The sequence below is a fragment of the Colobus angolensis genome, unplaced genomic scaffold, assembly GCF_000951035.1.
Source record: "Colobus angolensis palliatus isolate OR3802 unplaced genomic scaffold, Cang.pa_1.0 Scaffold30, whole genome shotgun sequence".
Lineage (NCBI taxonomy): Eukaryota > Metazoa > Chordata > Mammalia > Primates > Cercopithecidae > Colobus > Colobus angolensis.
Window position 1 is genome coordinate 1,506,917 of NW_012116266.1, and position 17,861 is coordinate 1,524,777.

At 42.3% G+C, this 17,861-nt stretch overlaps 1 protein-coding gene across 4 annotated transcripts in view; it reads left to right on the plus strand.

The window, feature by feature from the left end:
* Nucleotides 1-17,861, plus strand: part of KLF7 (Kruppel-like factor 7 (ubiquitous)) — a 93,793-nt gene that overhangs the window by 946 nt on the left and 74,986 nt on the right. For 2 of the 4 annotated variants that reach the window (XM_011949851.1, XM_011949855.1), the window contains exon 1: nucleotides 168-883. The exons of 1 other annotated variant lie outside the window; for it this stretch is intronic. In XM_011949851.1, coding sequence (XP_011805241.1) covers nucleotides 782-883 — 102 coding nt within the window. In that variant the 5' untranslated portion in view covers nucleotides 168-781. Of the gene's footprint in view, nucleotides 1-161; nucleotides 884-17,861 lie in introns of those variants that run through there. One more of the 4 variants, XM_011949852.1, reaches the window with a different exon arrangement.

Sequence of the window (17,861 nt, forward strand, 5' to 3'; positions counted from 1 at the left end):
CTAAAAATAGCTCGCCTCGCACCGCCTTGTAAGGCAGCAGGGAGATCCGCAGCGTGCCAATCCGCGCCCGCCGCCAGGGCCAAGCCCCGCCCCAGGCCCCGCTCCGGGCTCCCCATTGGTCCTCAGTGACTTCATGAGCCCCCTGTTTACCTTACATGGTCACACGCGGCCTAATGGACGCCCTCCTCCGAGATCCCACGGCTGCGCGGAGAACCGGGCGGAGGGAGGGAGTTTGGGGAGGGGGAAGAGCAGGAGGAGGAGAAAAGGGAGGGGGAAGACTACAAACTAGCAAGGATGGAGTGGGGGGTGGGGAGGGAAGGGAAGGGGGGGAGAGAAGCGATCGCGAGAGAAAAAAATGCAACCTCCCAAAATAAAGAGCAAAGATTGCATTAGGAGCGAACAGCGCTGCAGAAATAGATGGCAGCTTCGTGTCAGTGAGTTTGCATCCCCCTTCCTGATCCACGAGCTGGAGTGATTAGAGCCCTGGAAGGGAATTGTTACTCCCGTGGAGAAGTCCCCTTTTCCTGGCAGTCGTCTGCACTGTACACGCTGGATGCCTCTCTCCATCCACCCCACTCACTCGCTCCTCTCTCACCTCCTCTCTCCCTCTCCTGCATTGATTTTTTTTTTTTTTCCTTTTTAGTTGACTGAAACAAAACAAAACAAAAGGGCCACTGGATGTCTGCCTTCTTGGGGGGTGAGCCAGACAGACTGACAAACAAACAGCCCCAACTGTGTTCGGGGGAGGGTTTTGCCTCCCGTTTTGCCCGGCAGCAGCAGCATGGACGTGTTGGCTAGTTATAGTATATTCCAGGAGCTACAACTTGTCCACGACACCGGCTACTTCTCAGCTTTGCCATCCCTGGAGGAGACCTGGCAGCAGGTGAATGATTTAAATTACTTGTGTAAATCGTGTGGTGGCGGCGGAGACGTAGGGGCTGCGTTGGTGTGGGCTCTGGGTCGAAATTTTTGTTTGTTTGTTTGATTTTTTTTTTCCTTCCTTTTTGGCTGTCTGTTGTTGAAAATGTTTTCTGAAACAGTCATCTGCGCTTACCTCTCCACCCACCCCTAACCTCGTAGTGTGCCGAGCTGAGCAGCCGGTCCGAGCTGCCTGCGTTTCAGTCGCCAACACACATCCCTGCGCACACGTTGTCGGGTTTGCTGTCCCCTATCAGAGACCTGCCGAACTTCTGGGATTCGGAGGAGCCGGGTGGGAAGGTGGTTTGGGGTGTTAGCGATTGCTGACAGGGACCACGTTCTCGCATGCATGAGCTCTACCCACTTGGTACCTGAGATCATGTTCATCTATTTCAACTGGTGCTTACGACCATCGGATGGGGGGCGGGGGGAGGGTGGGCAGGAGCAAAGCGGAGTGTTTTTCAGTAATTAGCGAGTGTCAATAAAGAATAGGAGCTTGATTTTGAGATTAGAAGGTAGGCAAAAGAGAAAAGAGCCCAGTGACAAAAGATACTCAAGGAGGACGGGAAGATGTAGCTGAGGCTGACAATGCATTGTAGGTTTTCCCAGTGTGATGCCTCTGTGCGTGTCCTTGTTTCTCTTTTTTGTTTAGGGTCCTTCTCCAGTTAGGCAGCACAACCTCAGACAAAGACTGATACGTGCTTCCATGCCTCTGACTTTGTCTTAGAGGACTAGTTAAGAAACTCCTAGGATGCTGAAGGGCACCGATGCCAAGTTGGCTAGCCGTCCCAGGGAGGATGAAGCGGGGCTAGTGACAAGTTCACTGGGCTTTGTGAAGTGGAATAAAGAAAGTGCTGGTCAGTGGAAAGTGCTGGCTCTGCTGCGGAAACAGTGGTTTTTTTCAGCAGCGATTAGGAGCTGCTGAGGGGACATTCTGCAGGAAAGATGGTGGGTGGGGGCAGGGGGACACGGGTATTTAAAAATTCTACAGTGTGCACCATGGAAAGTCCAAGAAGACAGTCCGGATTTGCACATAGGAAGTGTGAACTTGTACAGTCCGTCCTGGAGAAACCCGCTTGCCCTTGAGGGGAGGGCTGTGAGAGGCTCGGTGTGTGGCTGCTCATGTAACTTCTCCGCTTAGTGACAGCAGCTTGTTAAGGCTAATGAACGGCTGAATTTCCTCTGCCGGGATCCAAAGCAGGATTTGCCAGCTTGAGGCTGAGATGTAACAGTCGCTGCTTTAGCAAAAGAGGCTTGGCTTTTGGTATAAGGAGCTGAGTGGCCAAGCGGATCCTCTAACTGTACCATTGTTACTAGTTCTCTTCTGGTCAAAGGCTGTGAGATTTCCTCCAGGTATTGGCCTCTGGTGTCAGTGTGTCCACACATGCATTCCTGTCCAAGGACGCTGGCAGATGCTTGACTGTCTCTCTGTGAACACATACACAGTTCACATATTTTTAGCATAAAGTCTTTATTTGATGCGTCCTTATCCTTAACGAGAGTGTATCTCATGAAGGGCCTCAATGGGTCTTTTTCTTCCTTTTATTTCCAATGCTAATTAAACCAAAATGTTGCCTGAATTTCATTTTCTGAAATAGCCTTCATTTCACACTGTCAGCCCACTGGTGTGGAATCGGTTGCATATTAACAACTGTCTAGACAGGTTAGAGAAGGGAATCTGTTGATTTAGTCAGCCTGCCCAAGGCAGCCCTTGTTTGTGACTAACTGTTAAGCAGTGTTAGAAGGAAGAAAGTTGGCTTTATTTGTTAGAACGTTCCCTACTGATGAATCATGCAACTTTGTTTTGGTTCAAGTTTTCAGAGTAGTAAAGCCAGATTTGGAGGAAGGTCTCTTCACAGGAAACCTGCTTTTCTAGATCTGGCTAGACCATCCAGGACAAACTCTAGATCTGCAAAGAAACATCACTGGTTTGACAATTAGAGGATATATTAGATCTATTGTTTCCTAAGAAGCCATCTCTGCTCTTCCTTCTCCCCTCCTCCCCCTGCTCCTCTGCCTCCTCCCCCTTCAGGGAAGCTCTAGTTCAGTTTCTACAGGCAAAGGATTTTTCACCCCTCGGAACCCCCTCACTTGCCTTAACCCTTTCTAACTGCCAGCCACTCTCACCTTAAAACTGTTAGCCAACTTATTCAGCAGCATGCTTATAGCCAGTGCTGATGCATAACTTGTGGGGAAGCACTAATAAACAATGTATCACTCCAGTGAGCTTTATGCTCTGGACTCCATAGTCACAACTGCTCTATATAAAGGCGACTGGGACCATAGGTTTACACTGATGACAAAAGCTTTAGCCTCTATCCCTTCCTTCTTCCCGCTCCCCAAACCGTCTTGCTGCTTCTGACTCTAAGGGGTGGTGATGGTGATATGCAACTGTTAGTTCCAAATCAGCTATCAGATGATGAAATTTTGAGACTCTTTTGCTCAAAACAGCTCAGCAAGATTTCTGCAAAGAACCCCAGACAGGAAGAAGTTTCCTTATGCTCTGGGGTAATCAGATTTTAGAGGTCAAATGAGGGGTAATTATTAGTTGTTCTTCTTAAAGTGAACAATGTACCTGGGCTCGTGGAGATGAGCGAAATGTGGAGACTCTGATCATCTGACTTGGTTTCTAGAGAAAGAGTGGCTTCGATGATAAACTCAAGAACACTTTTACATTTGAAAATTGAAGATAAATGATTTGGGGATTTTATTTTAAACTTAGGATATGGGATAATTGTCCTAATAGTCAGTGAGCCTGTGACAAAGTCACTGACTGTGGCAGGGCCACCTCCTGTCAGGGAGATCCTCATTTTGACATTGGATTTTCTGGCAATGATGCCTTAGCCACATAGCTCCAAGTCTCAAAATAATTGTTGCTGGTATAATTCTGAAATCCAAATGGACGTCACACATTAACAGCTCTCCATTCCTGGGCTCTGACTGCATACTTAAGCACTTGGCCCAAGTAACATCATCTTTCTGCCTGTCATATAACTGTAAATTACACTGTGCTCATGTGGTCTATTATTTTATAGAATTCAGCTGACGCACAATTCTTAAGACTACCAGCCTTAAGCGCTTTGAAAACTTGTAGGAAAATTTCCAAGAGCTGTCTGAGCAAAAGTAGGAAAAGGTCAAGGGTAGGACAGAAACCAGAGTTTCTTATGGGGTACCACTTGATATGGGTAAAGGGAAACTCATTCATGACTGTTTTTGCCAATAGAAATCATGATTTTGTTTTTAGACACACTGCTGACTTAGAAAATAAAAAGAATGTGATGCAATGCTTTTATTTTCTTCTAGAATATACAAAGACTTTTAGAACTTTTATATATTCTATCTCTAGTCTGCTATTTCATGAGTGCAGGTCAAGCAGTGATGATTTAAGTCTTATTTGGACTTAGCTTTGCATCGTGTCATTGAGGAGCATCTCATGTTTGCTTGAAAAGTCTTATGGAATTATGTTTATTGTTAATGCTGATTCATAATTGGCAGATGGGGTCAGTTTTAGGTCTCTCTTTGCTCGGAGAAAATTTTCCACTGCTAGTGGAAACAAATAAATAAATCATAGAACATTCCTCTCTCCTCCCCCATTCCCCTATTGTTTTAAACTAATGGCATACTTGGCTACTGTAAGGACTAAAGTGTCCCCATAACACTGCAATTTCATCTTGGTTTCAGGCACCCTGAAACAATTTTTATGAGGGCCTTTGGTATAAGGAATCTCTAGGGGAAAACCTACAGAAATGGTTGCATTCCAAGAACAGCCTCATGGTACCAGGGATGGGATTTGGTCTGTGAGCCACATTACTTCTCCTTTTATGTGAAGATCTTGCCTTTGCACTTCCTTCTGCAGGCCTGGGCCACCAGGTGCTGTATCAGCCAGAAGACAAAGCAAACTGTAAGGTCTGTCCGTCTGCAGGTTTGTCTCTGTCCCCAATTCGCAGAAAACCTTGTGATGAATTAGAATTTCTTGGCAACAGCACCACCCAGGGAAATTTGTAGACACAAAGGAGCCTTGCTAGCCACACTGAAAGGATAAAATCACTGGCTTTTTTTTTTTTTTTTTGTATGTGATTTGTGTGTTCTTCAGTTACTGTAAATCTGTTTCTTTATTTGAAACAGCAACTTGGTAGATGAAATAAAAATATAACTGCCCCGTTATCCAGAATGTATCTTATCTTTATAAAGATGCAGTCACTAAATAGATGTAGCCCTACAAATGAAAGCACATGTGACTGCAATCAATCACACTTAGCCTTTCTTTAATAGATTCATTTCCATGTTCCTTTAATAGACACATCTTTGTGTAGATTTAGGGGCTCTCAAACATTATCATTCAGTCTACCTGTTTGCAGTTTGGTATTTTAAAGTGGGCAAACATTATAATGTAGTTATTTTTTTTACTACATCTGTCCTTAGTAGGGGGAAAAGGAAGTCACTATTCTTTGTTCTCCATGAACTTCCCACCCCCACTCCTTACCCTGAGGAGAATGGGATGTTGGGGTCCCATCCATTTAAAAGGCAGAGCAGAAGATGCAGGATGACAGCCTTGCCCTGAAATGATTTATGTATGGGTATGTCAGAGACCTTAAGCATCCAAATGTGGGCTGCTTCTTTCTGCCAGCCTCTTCTAAACATAAATGCCAGTGGGGGCTAATTTGCCTCTCCACTTAAATGGAGATAGTTCAGAGAGGGTCCTAATGGGGACTTTAATAGCCACTCGCTTATGAATCTTCGCATTCTACTCCCTTCAGAGAATTCTCGTGTTTTAACTTTTTGAGTACAAGAAGACATTACAATCTTCTTTAATCACTCTCTGTGCCTGTTGAGGAAAGAATACAGTTTCCTCTGGCCAGTCCCATCTGGTTGAAGTTGATAGGATAGCTGGTCTGATTCCAGACGGGTCGGTGGATACCCCTTATCTTTTCATTTTATAGTATTGTGCAATGGGCTTTTAATTATCTTTGCTGGACCCCACGACTGGCAAATGCAGAAAATGGCTCTGTGATTCCAGTTCACTCGACGTATCAATTAGCGTATGTGTTAGAATTGCGATTTGCTGAAAGTTTAGGACAGCTCCCCAACTTAACTTGAATGGTGCCAGAGGGTGAGGGGCAGAGATTTCCTCTCTCCAGAAGTCCCTTTGTTCTCCCAAATCAACTGACTGCTTGCTTAGCATAAACGGTGGGGGAAGGGGGGAATGTTTTAACCCCAAAATGCCAAATTTTACCAAGTACAGTGATTAGAAAACTCGACTACTAATGGTGTTAAAGTTGGTGAAACAAATTAGTGTCTGATTATTCATGTTGCATGTAACATTGACAAGTTAAAAAACACTCCTCTCTGTTATATTGTGTACTTGTTTTAGAATATACATATCTTTATTCTATCTAAAATTCCCCAAATAAACAAAGTGTTGCCATTACTGAGACATGTTATTACCTAAGATTGTTCGTGATTTTGCTCTGCGCCCACCTTGCCCTGATTTGTTCCTGCTAATTGGCAGAATTATTTCTACCACCCTATGTCCCTTTAGTTTTCCTTCTTGGAGTATTTGGTGTGATCCTAAGAACTTGGTCCTGTTTAAACGTATCATGTCCATCCCGCCTCCATTGGAGCAGTACCACATGCTTGATATAGAAATGTTATGGCTGAGCGTTTGCGGTAGCCTTGAGATCTGAGTCTAGTGTCAGCCCAATTGAGGTGGGAGTGACTTCTGATTTTAGGGGGATACTATTCCTCATTGAGCTGGTAGATGGACCTAGTGCACCTTGTGGGATTTTTGTTGTTTATATTCAAGTATAGAAAATATTCCATAGTAAATACTTCATTCCTTAAGCCCTTGTTATGTGCATAATACTGTATTTGGGCAATGCAAAATTGAATTGGATATACATTCTGCCCTCTAGGAGCTTGACTCTAGTAGGACAGAGAATGCATGTTCACAATTAAGTTAAACAGAATAGAGCGTGAGTTCCAGAAAGAAGGAAAGAAAGAAAGAAACATTCAGTTCTGTGTTGGAACACTGACCTGTGCCTGTCTGTATTACCCACATTGTTCCAACCTTGTTTATAAAACATGCTTGAGATTTACTAAGTTCTGTTGTGAAAAAGCTTTCAGCTAATGGCATGTTGTGGGCTGGATACTTTTAGGGCAGATGAATATACAGTGTGAATACGCATGTCCATAATGGCCAGGAAACAGTGCCCATGTCTGTGCCATTCGGAAATGATTAGAGGTAATTAAAATAATTAACATAGAGCCATATGCGATATCTATTTTTGAATGTGGGTGTATTGACATTTCCTGAGGGTCATTTTGAAAGTCAGGTTCTCAGCCTTGTACCAAAGCGAGGAACATAGAATCTCAGAATTTCAAATCTTGAAAGGGTCTTAGTTTCCTCAATTCTAAAATACTAGGGTTGAACTAAGTGATTGTTAAAGCCAGAGGCATTACACTCTCCAAGGTCACACAGCTTATTAACACTAATGGTTTCAGGGCCCAGGTCTCTCAGATGCCCAGACCAGTTTACTTGCTTTCCGTCACCTGAATATACCTTGACTCACTTCTGATTCTTTTCTCTTTCTTTTTCTCCTTCAAGGAGGCAAGAAAATTCCCTTTTTAGTTTTAAGAGTACTGGTACATGGAATTTTGGGATTGGCTAGGTTCTGGACCAAGTTATTGAATATTTTGGAGAAGGCTTACTTGTGTAATTTGATTCTTTTTCCACTTTTAATGTGTGGTAAATTGGAAAATATTCACTGTACCGACAAAATAGCCCCCAATTATAACTCAAGTCTTATAAAAATTATTGTCGTTTAAATAATAACAAATGGAGTGACTGTATGAAGGGTATGCAGTGGGGCATATGTGGTAGGGTTTGGATGGAATATAGGGCTAGATGGAAGTAGAAAGCAACAAACATGAAATTGCTTTGTTTCTGACACCTCACCAGCAAAGAGAGTGCCCAAAACTTTACCAGCAACCCGTGTGCCAGTTTATGAAAATCTTTTGAAATGTATTTAAATTCTTGAGAGGGTTGTAGCAGTAGTGAAGAAACTCAACCTCTGAGAGGTTTTTCAAAAAGTCTTTTGAGGTCTGATGGATGAAGTAGGCCTCATTTTTACCATTGTCCCTAATGAGGAAAGGAAAATGGAAGGGCTCATTTGACTTTTTTGCCCCAGTTTTTCCCCAGTTACTTTTTGCCCTTCCCTACCTCCTTGAATCTCTGGTAATTATGATGGTGAAAGTTCTGTCCCGGAATGTGTCTCACAGATCTCTTTCACTGCTGACATTTTAAAGGTTAAAATCTTCTTCCTCGTTCAGGGCGTCTTCGTCTCCTCACAGCTGTAATCTACATCTCCACCTCCAGATATGTCCCTGGGTTTCAGGCCCTCATTGTTTTCTAACCAGAAATAAGCAACAAGCAAGATGGACTTTGGGGTTGTTCCACCGTCACTTCAGCTGGATATGTCCTAAACCCCTAACTCATCAACTTCTTCCATGGACTGCTTCCTTTTTCCTGGCTTCCCTATTTCTTTTAATAATGTGATTGTCTCATGATCTGAGTTTGACATTCTAGTCATTGTAACTCCTTTCTTTTTCTTGAATCTAATGAAAAATTAGATTAAAAGATCTAATTAGCAGAAGTCTAAAATTAGTCGAAAAATCCCATTGACGTGGCTTCTGAGGTGCTTTAGCGTCAGCGTGTCATGGATGACAGCCTTGGCCATTGCTTTGCCACAATCCCTGTCACCTCCCTGGACTTGCCTTTCTGCCACCATCACCCCAGGTGGCCTGCTTTCAAACTGTTCATGGCTCCCTCTTATACATAGCATGAGGCCAAACTTCCAAGAGTTCGGGTGTTCCAAGACTAGGTCTACATAGTATTTGCAAGTTTCCCCCCTTTTCACGTGTAGTAAATGCCATCCAAATTAAGTGACCATGCTTTTCCTGCTTCTGTCTTTATTTTTGTTGTTTTCTTTAGCCTTTTTCCTCCTCCTCCCTCTCCCCTTCCTGATTTTCTTTGTCCAAGTTCCACCCATCCCTTAACTTTCAAATGGGTGCCAAACTCCCTCCCTTGCTACCAGCCAACTGTAACTGCTATGATTTCCATACTCTTGTGCAGAACTTTTTACTTCCTCGTGATGCTTTACAATTTTGAGTTATAATAAAGCTTTTCTTTTTTTTTTCTTTTCTGTTGTGTCATTTTTTCTGTTAGGTTTATGCTTTAAGGAGGAGTTGATGCCTTAGGTATAGTTTTGGTAGTCAACTTTTAGTGTATCACCTGCTTCTTAGAAAGCTTTGCACACAATGGGCATTTGATAGTTATTTGAGGAGCGTGTTATGACTATGACTTAAGATTTGACTATGCCTTTTTCAGTGGTTCTCAGTCATGGCTGCACCCCAGACCAATAAAATCAGTATCTCTTTGGGAGGGACCCAGGCATCAGTGTTTGTAAAGCTTTCAGGCGATTCCAGTATGCAGCCAAGGCATTGAGCCATTGATGTATAGAGGGTTTAATGGTATATCAGAGTTGGGGTTACCTACTTCTATTGAAATATTTAATGTCTTGTGTAATTTGGAATCCACACGGACCGGAGGTTTATAGTAAAATAGGATCATGCTGGTGGATGTGCTTCATCTGGCACTTTTGTTAATAGCAGCTGCCCAAGTGTTGTTTCATCCTTCTTGCTTTGCTTTCCCTCACCCTAAGGTGTCTAAGGCAGTCTCTTTGGCTCACATTTCCTATGACCCTTCAGGAGTTTGCTTAACCTGGTCAAATTCCATTTCTGGAAACTTTGTGGTGTTGGGCTTTAAACTCCATCCTTGCTGGGTTTCAAATAATTCATTCTCAGTAGGCCCTTGGCCATGATTTTCCACTCACCTCATCCTGCTCCATGGTGTGAAAGGGCTGGATGCATGCATGTACATCTGTTGGACGATGCTGAAGAGGCATTAGGTAGCAGCTCTCCATTTTCTTACTGACCAATCACAGTGTTTGGAAGTAGACTCTGTTTATAAAGAATTTCAAAGGATCCATCTTTCTAGTAAGAGGAGCAAAAATAAACTGTGGAAGAATTGCTGCCGAGGACATTCAGGCAAGGAGGCTGCCTTCACACCCATAGAAGGCTTAGCTCCTGTGGTAATGACTGTGGGCGTGTAGTGATCTTCACAAAGAAGCCTTAGAAACGCCTCTTTTTCAAACTGTGATGTTTGCAAAATTGTGTGTCCTGTAGCTACATCCTTTCATCTGTAAACTCTCTTTGATGGGGGTATGGTTGGCAAGAGAGAACATCAGGAGAGGAGCTCAGAGCTCAGGGTTGAAGGATGCCTTTTGGAAAGCTCAACCCAGCTGTGAAAACGGCAATTAGCTGTAGAGCAATTGCCCTGTAAGGGAGTGCCCACCTGCTCTTGACCCCGTTCTCACATTCACCTTCCAGAGCCGAGTTAGCAGGAATTCAATGGAGTGGTCATAACATTGGTGCTTATTTTTGGAGAGGCGGCAAATTTGCTCAGCATACAAAGGAGTGGAAATAGATTCTTTCCACCCCAACACCCCCTACCTTTTGAGCTTTTAGCCTTTGTTCATATGGTCACTACAGACCATGTTCGTGAAGTGCAGCTTCTGACTGTGGTGTTGAAGAAGTCTTCTGTGAGGCCCTATGCAGAACGGATTCTCCTGAGAGTGATGAGATGCTGCTCAAGGTCAGACCCGAGTCAACTTCATTTCTTCTAAGATTGTTCAGCCCTAATTTGTACATTCTCCTCCCCTTCTCAAGGTTCTTGCTTTTTTTTAATATGGACCAAGAGATGATTTCCACTGTGATGGGGCTTTTCATGTTTGCATATGAGAATCTAACAAACATCTGCGCTGAGCTTTTGTTTGAAGGGCTCAGGGTGTTTTGCTCCTGGTCTTTTGTCATTGGCACATTCTTTCTGTAACTAGGGAGCAGACAGATATTACAGAATTTCCCATTCAGAGATGAGAAAATTGGGGCACAGGAAGCTTAAGCAAGTTGTCTTACTGTGGCTGCAAAGCAAATGAGTTGCAAAAAACCGTTAGTGGAATAAACTTTTCTCTTCCCTCTTTCCACTTGGCTAATCTTCCTGTCACAAAAATAATCATCATAGTACTGTCTCATATGTATTGGACACTTCCTAAAGATGATCTCATTTGAGCACCTGTATCCATCATTTCAATGAATGCTCACAACAAGCGTATGAAATGCATATTCTATTTATCCCCATTTTACAGAAGGAAAAGCTGAGATTTGAGATATTGAATGGCTTGCTTAAGATCATACAACTTGGAAGTATTTGAGCTGGGATCCAAGCCTCAGCAGGGCCCAGCACTCTTAATTGTTACATCTATACTGACTGCTGTTTAGGTAGGAGACATTAGGGCAGAAGCCAAAGGTTGTGACCTGGCCATCAGTGGCCTGGTATGGATTCCAGTAGTTCAGTAGTTCATTGGTCTGTCTTCTCTCTGGGCTTTGGTTTTCTTATCTGTAAAAGGACTGGACTGTGTGAGGCACTTTTTAAGGTCACAGTGTTTTCTAGTAGACGAATTACATGAAGGCTTTGAAATCAAGCAGAGGTGGAACCTTGAGAAAGTCACTTAACATCTTTGAGTCTCGTTTGTCATTTGTGGAGTTCTTAACTCCTGATGAGAATCAGCTCTCTGACCTAGTGTCTGGCACATAACATCCACTCAACAAATGCTCTTTCCTTCCCCATTTTCCTCTCAATAATAGTACACAGAGGCACAGTGCTCTTTCTCTCAGTGGTGTCTTTGGTCTCTTGAAGATCCCAGTGAGCCTGGAGTGCCCAGGAGATAATAAATGATGGAAGGCAGGGGAAAGCGGAATGCTGGGCATTGGATATGGTGTACCTTTATCCATCCACAAGGGAAACTCTCATTAAGTAATTTGTGCTTGAAACTGGGGGAGGACTAGCAATACCCATCGCCCCCGGAAACTGGGCCTAGTTTGACATCCTTGGAATTTGCTTGGCTTGCTCATGCAAATGTCCAGTCTGTTTCCCTTTCTTTCTGTCCAGTCTGACTTATGACTTACGTATCTTACATTTTTCTCGCATGCAGTTATTTTTTTTAGGAACCAGAATTAGGCATATATAACATAATACAGTGCTGGTTACTTCACCTGCCATTTCTGCCTTACCTGATGACTGAGCTTACTGCAGCTTATGAGAGTGAATCAGGTTTTATGAGATCTATAAATATCTCAGATAGGATTTTTATTTCATTTTCCCCCTTCAAATAAGACATAATGGAAGCACTCACATACATAAGGAATATTCTTTCTGTGATAAAGTAGGGTGTTTTTGAATTGGCCTCTGAAAAGCAATAATTTGATGTGGTTGTTCCTGTCGGGAATTTTATGGGGGAGGGGAAGAATCATGCATATGCTGCTAGAAAACTCAAAGATTATATCTTCATATTTAAGGTTTAGCCTAGCACCTATGGAGAGATTTATTTCAGAGATGCCAGCCCTGTGTGAAGGCTGCATTCTCTCCTTCTGTGGATTATATATTTGTGTTTTCTTAGCTACAGAGAAACCAGGGAAGGAAAGTCCCATTGGCTAGCAGGAGGTGGGCTCCCCGAAGGAACTTTTCGGTTCTTTGTCTACTGTCTTTCCAGCTGCCCCAAGGGAGGATGTTCTCATCCTTCTCTCTACTTCATGATTTTCCTGCGAAGATTTTCCACTACTTGATATATCTCCCTGAGGTTTTTTTTTTTTAACCCTGGAATTACACTTAAAAAAAAAAAAAAAAAAAGATTCTTAATAGCCAATACCAGGAATGGAAGTGATTTTTCTCACTTTGCTCTTCGAGAAGCATCTAGAAGGAAACTTGAACACCTAACTTTAAAAAATGTGTTATAAAATAAACCATGACACAATCATTCTAAGTGCCTCACTTTACCCATCTATAAAATGGGCTCTATTTGCCATGTCTTACTCAGGGCAGCACATTTAACTGTAAATTTAACTATTGTTTTTGAGAAATAAAATGTCTGACTCTGAACCTTTCATTGTTGTTTTTCTTTCTTTTTTAGCACAACCTCCCTCTATTTCTTCCCCCAGTTCTCACTAGCTTTGTGTTTAACTAGATGATAATTTAATTTGTTCTTAAAAGAATAAACCATGTGAACTGAGTGTACCTGAACCAAAGGCGTGAGGAGGACTTCGGCTTAATGTCATTTTTTTTTTGCTGTTGTTTAACATCATCTCAGTGTGTAACATGATCCTAGCACTTTGGCTTTGCTGTATACACTCACTGCTCTGTGGTTATCATCAAATGATGTGACTTCTCTGGTCCTCAGTTTCCTCATGTGAACAGTGAAGGTAGCTTTAGGAACAGTGAGATTATCAGACAACCAAACAGTAAGCTCCTAGACTGAACTGGCTTGAAGATGTGTTTTATTTGGCCAGCATGCATGTTTAAATTCCTTTTAATTTGAATGCTTTTAGACAGATCGTGCACTCTTCAATTAACCCTGTCTCCACTATTTTCACCTGGCTTAATTTCTGATGTTTGGCCCAGTGAGCATGCATTTGGGCTTGTGACTAGCGTCTCTCTAAGGCACCTTCCCCTCCAAAATGTTCTGATTTGGGGACAAGCTTTATTTTTCAGTCATAGTCTCAAACTGGCTTGCTTTCTACTCTCACCCAGAACCATTTTCATTTCCTTTTAGATTTCTCTGCCTTGTTGAGTGTCTTTGTTTGGGATTCTATTTTATAAAGCAATTTCCAAATCGCATCTCACTTTTTCCTAGTCATTCAGGTTCTGTTGTAGATCATCGAAATCTGGGATGGAAAAGACCATCTGGTTCACCCCTCCCCCTGCCTGGGCTTAGCAGTTGCTCTAGAGCATGTTCATTCCTTATTGGTGTTTGTAACATTTTCCAATTTGGAAACTGACTCTGATTTTCCTGAGCACGCAGCCTCTTGGTCTAAGTGGGAGTAAAATGAGACAATACCAAACAATTTTTTTTTTTCCCATCAGACATCCCTCATTAACAAAAAAGCCTGTTATTGTCACAGTTTCTTTTGCCACTCCCAGAGACCCAGCTGGTCAGTTGTTGTAAAAACTCCATGTGTGTGTATGTGTGTGTGTGTAAGAAAAACATGTAACCAGTTCTTAGTTTTCTTAGTCTGACATAGAAGCATGTTGTAGAGAATTCCATTAACCACTGTAACTGCTTATTTTGTTGTGGAAGTGGATTTTATATGACTTGTTTCACTGAGGAAGTGATGCATTTTGTGTGAAAAAGTCCAGGGTATTATAATAAAGTACTTTCCTGAGAATCAAGTAATGTGTTTGCTTCCTCCCCTTGGCACTCAAATACTGCCAGCAAGGCACTTGGCCTTCCTTTTCTAATGCTTTTAGGATGCTATTCTACATTAGGAGTGTTTAAAAAAAAAAAATGTATTCTTTTATATTGACTTCCTTATATTACTAAGGATATCATTTAGGTTGACCAGATGGTGATTTTTAGGGTTATTCTTTTCCTGATTAAAAAAAGCCATTTAAAAAAATTACTTGCTACTGGGTGTTCCTCCTTTTTTCCAATCTCTGATTGCCTTTTTTTTTTTCTTTTCAAAAAATTTTGAGTGCCAAATAAAGGCCCAAGATTATTATTATTTTGTGTGTGTGTGTGTAAAATTTTTCAAAACCAATGACTATTTAACTGTGTGAATTAGCTACTATTAAGATATTTCCGAAAAAAAAATTTCTAAAAAGGAAGAGAGAGAAAAAGAAAGGGAAAGGCAGACATTGTGTGGTCATAGAATGTCCTTGCACAGTTTTCCCTGCAAAAGAGAACCAGAATGCAAACCAGTTGTCCTCCTACCCAAAACGCGCCTGCCTTTTTCCTCCAGCTTTTGCATCCAGGAGGTCTTTTTTATGTCCCATATTTATAGAGATCAGGACTTCACAAATAGCAGAACTTGAGGCGCATTAGACATCTCTTTCCAATCCCTCCCTGCCGCCCTCCTCAATTTGCACATTACTGGCCTGAGCTTCAGAGATCATTATTTAAATCCAAGCCAGTATTGGGCCCTTAAGAACTGTGAGCCTCCTTTCAATATTTTAAACATATTCACAGTCCAGGTGTGGTGGCTCACGCCTATAATCCCAGCACTTTGGTAGGCCGAGGCGGGTGGATCACGAGGTCAGGAATTCAAGACCAGCCTGGCCAAGATGCCGAAACCCTCTCTGCACTAAATATACAAAAATTAGCTGGGCGTGGTGGCACGTGCCTGTAATCCCAGCTACTTCAGAGGCTAAGGCAGGAGAATCGCTTAAACCCGGGTGCCAGAGGTTGCAGTGAGCCAAGATCAAGCACTGCACTCCAGCCTGGGTGACAGAGCAAGACTTTGTCTCAAAAAAAAATTCGCTTGTTAACACAATGCATGGTGCAGCATGGCGGAGGGAACTGCTTCTCGAAGGGTGGGCTGAGCTACACAGTGCTTCATGAGCACAGAGTTGGTAACACAGAATTACCTTGAGAGGCAGTTTTATTCCCATTGCTATTTTCTTTCAGTCCTTCTAACTCAAGGAGACCGTCAGTTTTGAGGTACCATGTCTTTAACACCTCTCTAAGGCTTAGTAAACTCTCCTCACCCCCTCCCTCCCTTTCTTCCATTTTTTTTTTTTTTTTAATAAAGAGAACAGGTCTTGCACTCAGAGCTTTTGACAGGCAAACATCCAGTTGAAAGTTTGTAATATTGTTTTGATTTTGTTGTTTTTAATTTTATGATTATCTTCTATTAATGAACATTTGCAGGAAAAGAATTTAAAACACATGCAGCCTTAATATATAATGCCTTAGTGAGGCAATTAAAACTGAAAATAATAGGGGAATGATTGTACAGATGGAACGCTGGTTTGGTAAAAATCCGTGAAGGTGAAATGAAATTGAAGTTTGAAAAATACTAGTATCGTGGAAAATTCAAGGGATTTGCCATCAGAAAGCCTGGAATTTAGTCCTGACTTTATCAGTATAAAACAAAGCAAATTTTTAAATTATGTTTCCCATATGAAATGCAGGGCTTATAATAGTAGGATTACTCTAATCAAATGCTATATGGATGTGAAAGTGCTTTGTAAACTATTACATGCTGTATGGTGTAATTGTTTTCTATTCTGCAGTAGGGGAGGCTTTTGTTTCATGCCTTAAACCATTACTTCTTGTTGGCTTTCTTCCTCTTTATGATTTCTATTCAGTTTTCCGAGCAGGAAGTTAGTAACTTTTTATTTGTTCCAATGGGGCTGTTACTTGTGCCTTAATTGTGGTACTTTGAAAAATTTCCTACTGGTTGTCTAAATGGGGACGTAAAACTTTGTAATTTATTTCGTGTGTATTCATGTGTGTTTGCTTTAAACTAAATTTTGCAAAGTAAACTTAGTCTGTGGAATACAGTATTGTGTAACTATTGGATAGATATAATATGCTTCTCTTTATTTTTTAAAATACATTCTTAACAATTATGTTTTACCACACTCATGAAACAATCATGTGCATTTATTTGTATGTATGTGTATGTGTGTGTGGTTTGGGGAGAGGGTGGCGGTGGTATTCAGGGATGAAGGAAGTCTGGGTTTTGGGTAAAACTGAAAATTCTGGGGACTCTTTGCTTCTGAAAGTAGACGTCTGTGTGGCCACAGTGACTCATTAACATTACATTGTCACATGTTGTTAGATAATAAGAAGATGGGGACTTACCTGGATAGGAAGTCCTGGACTTACCTATGTGTCTACTTCCATGGAAACCTGCTAGTTTATGGCACACTGGGGTCAGAATGACAGAGCAGTATGTTGCTCTCAGAGATGCAGAGTCTTGTCCCAGCCCAGGATAAAGTTGGTAGAAGGTAACTGCAGCTCAGAAGGAAGGTTGAACTCAGACCGAAGGACCACATTGACTGTGTTGGCCAAGCCCCTGTGAACTCCTCAAATGAGTGTGTTGAGATTTTCATCCTGCTTACGACAGGTGCTGTACTGACAAGGATTGGGGATCCCAGGTGTCAGGTAGAAAGCTGCACTATCATACTGCATTACCTAGAGTACTGGTTGAAATGAAACCATATCTGCAGCTCTGTCTGTGAGAGCCTCTCCGGATGTCTTCCTGTTGCTAGTAACTGTGACAGGAGTGCCTTGTCAACAGTGGACAGCGCCACCGCTGAGCAGAGTCTGAGCACAGGAGTCAGCCAGGATGGATCATCAGAGATTTCTTGGACTACTAACAGTGCTGCCGGTAGAGCAGATATGGGCAAGCCTGGGGTATGGGCCCAGGAGGCCCCTTTCTCTTTGTTAGTCTGGCACCCCTGCTGAACCTCAGCAGTGATAAGTGCTAGAAAAATGTATGGCTAGTCTAGAAGACAAAATCAGAGCCTCCTGGAGAGAGAGTGACAGCTCTGAGTGGGGGTGTTGCTTTTAACAGATTTTTAATTTTTTCTCCTCAGAAAATTATTGAAGACTCTTCTCCAAAAAGAACACACACCAGTTTCTTATTATTGACTATGAAATCAACATGACTGGGTGGGACTGGGGAAAAGACAGATTTATCAGTCCCTAATAGCTGATGGAAACTGCATCCTTTAGGTAGAACACAGAATTGGGTGTAAGGAGACATTCCTTTGTTTTTGTTGTCTTGAACAAAAGGAAGGACAATAGAGGACACAAGATGGGTATATCATATATTAAGGGCACCAAGAATTTAGAGAATGGGGAATCAAGTGAGGGTGGAGGGGTGATAGGAGATCACTGCCCCCAAAGCAGACATTGGCAAAGGAAAACTCAGAGAGCAGGAGTCATAAAGATGGCCCCTGGGAGTCAGGCTGGTAATATCAGTGAGTGAGGCAGGCACAGTATAAGGCACTAGAGAGTGGTGGGAACTATGGTGACATAGAAAGT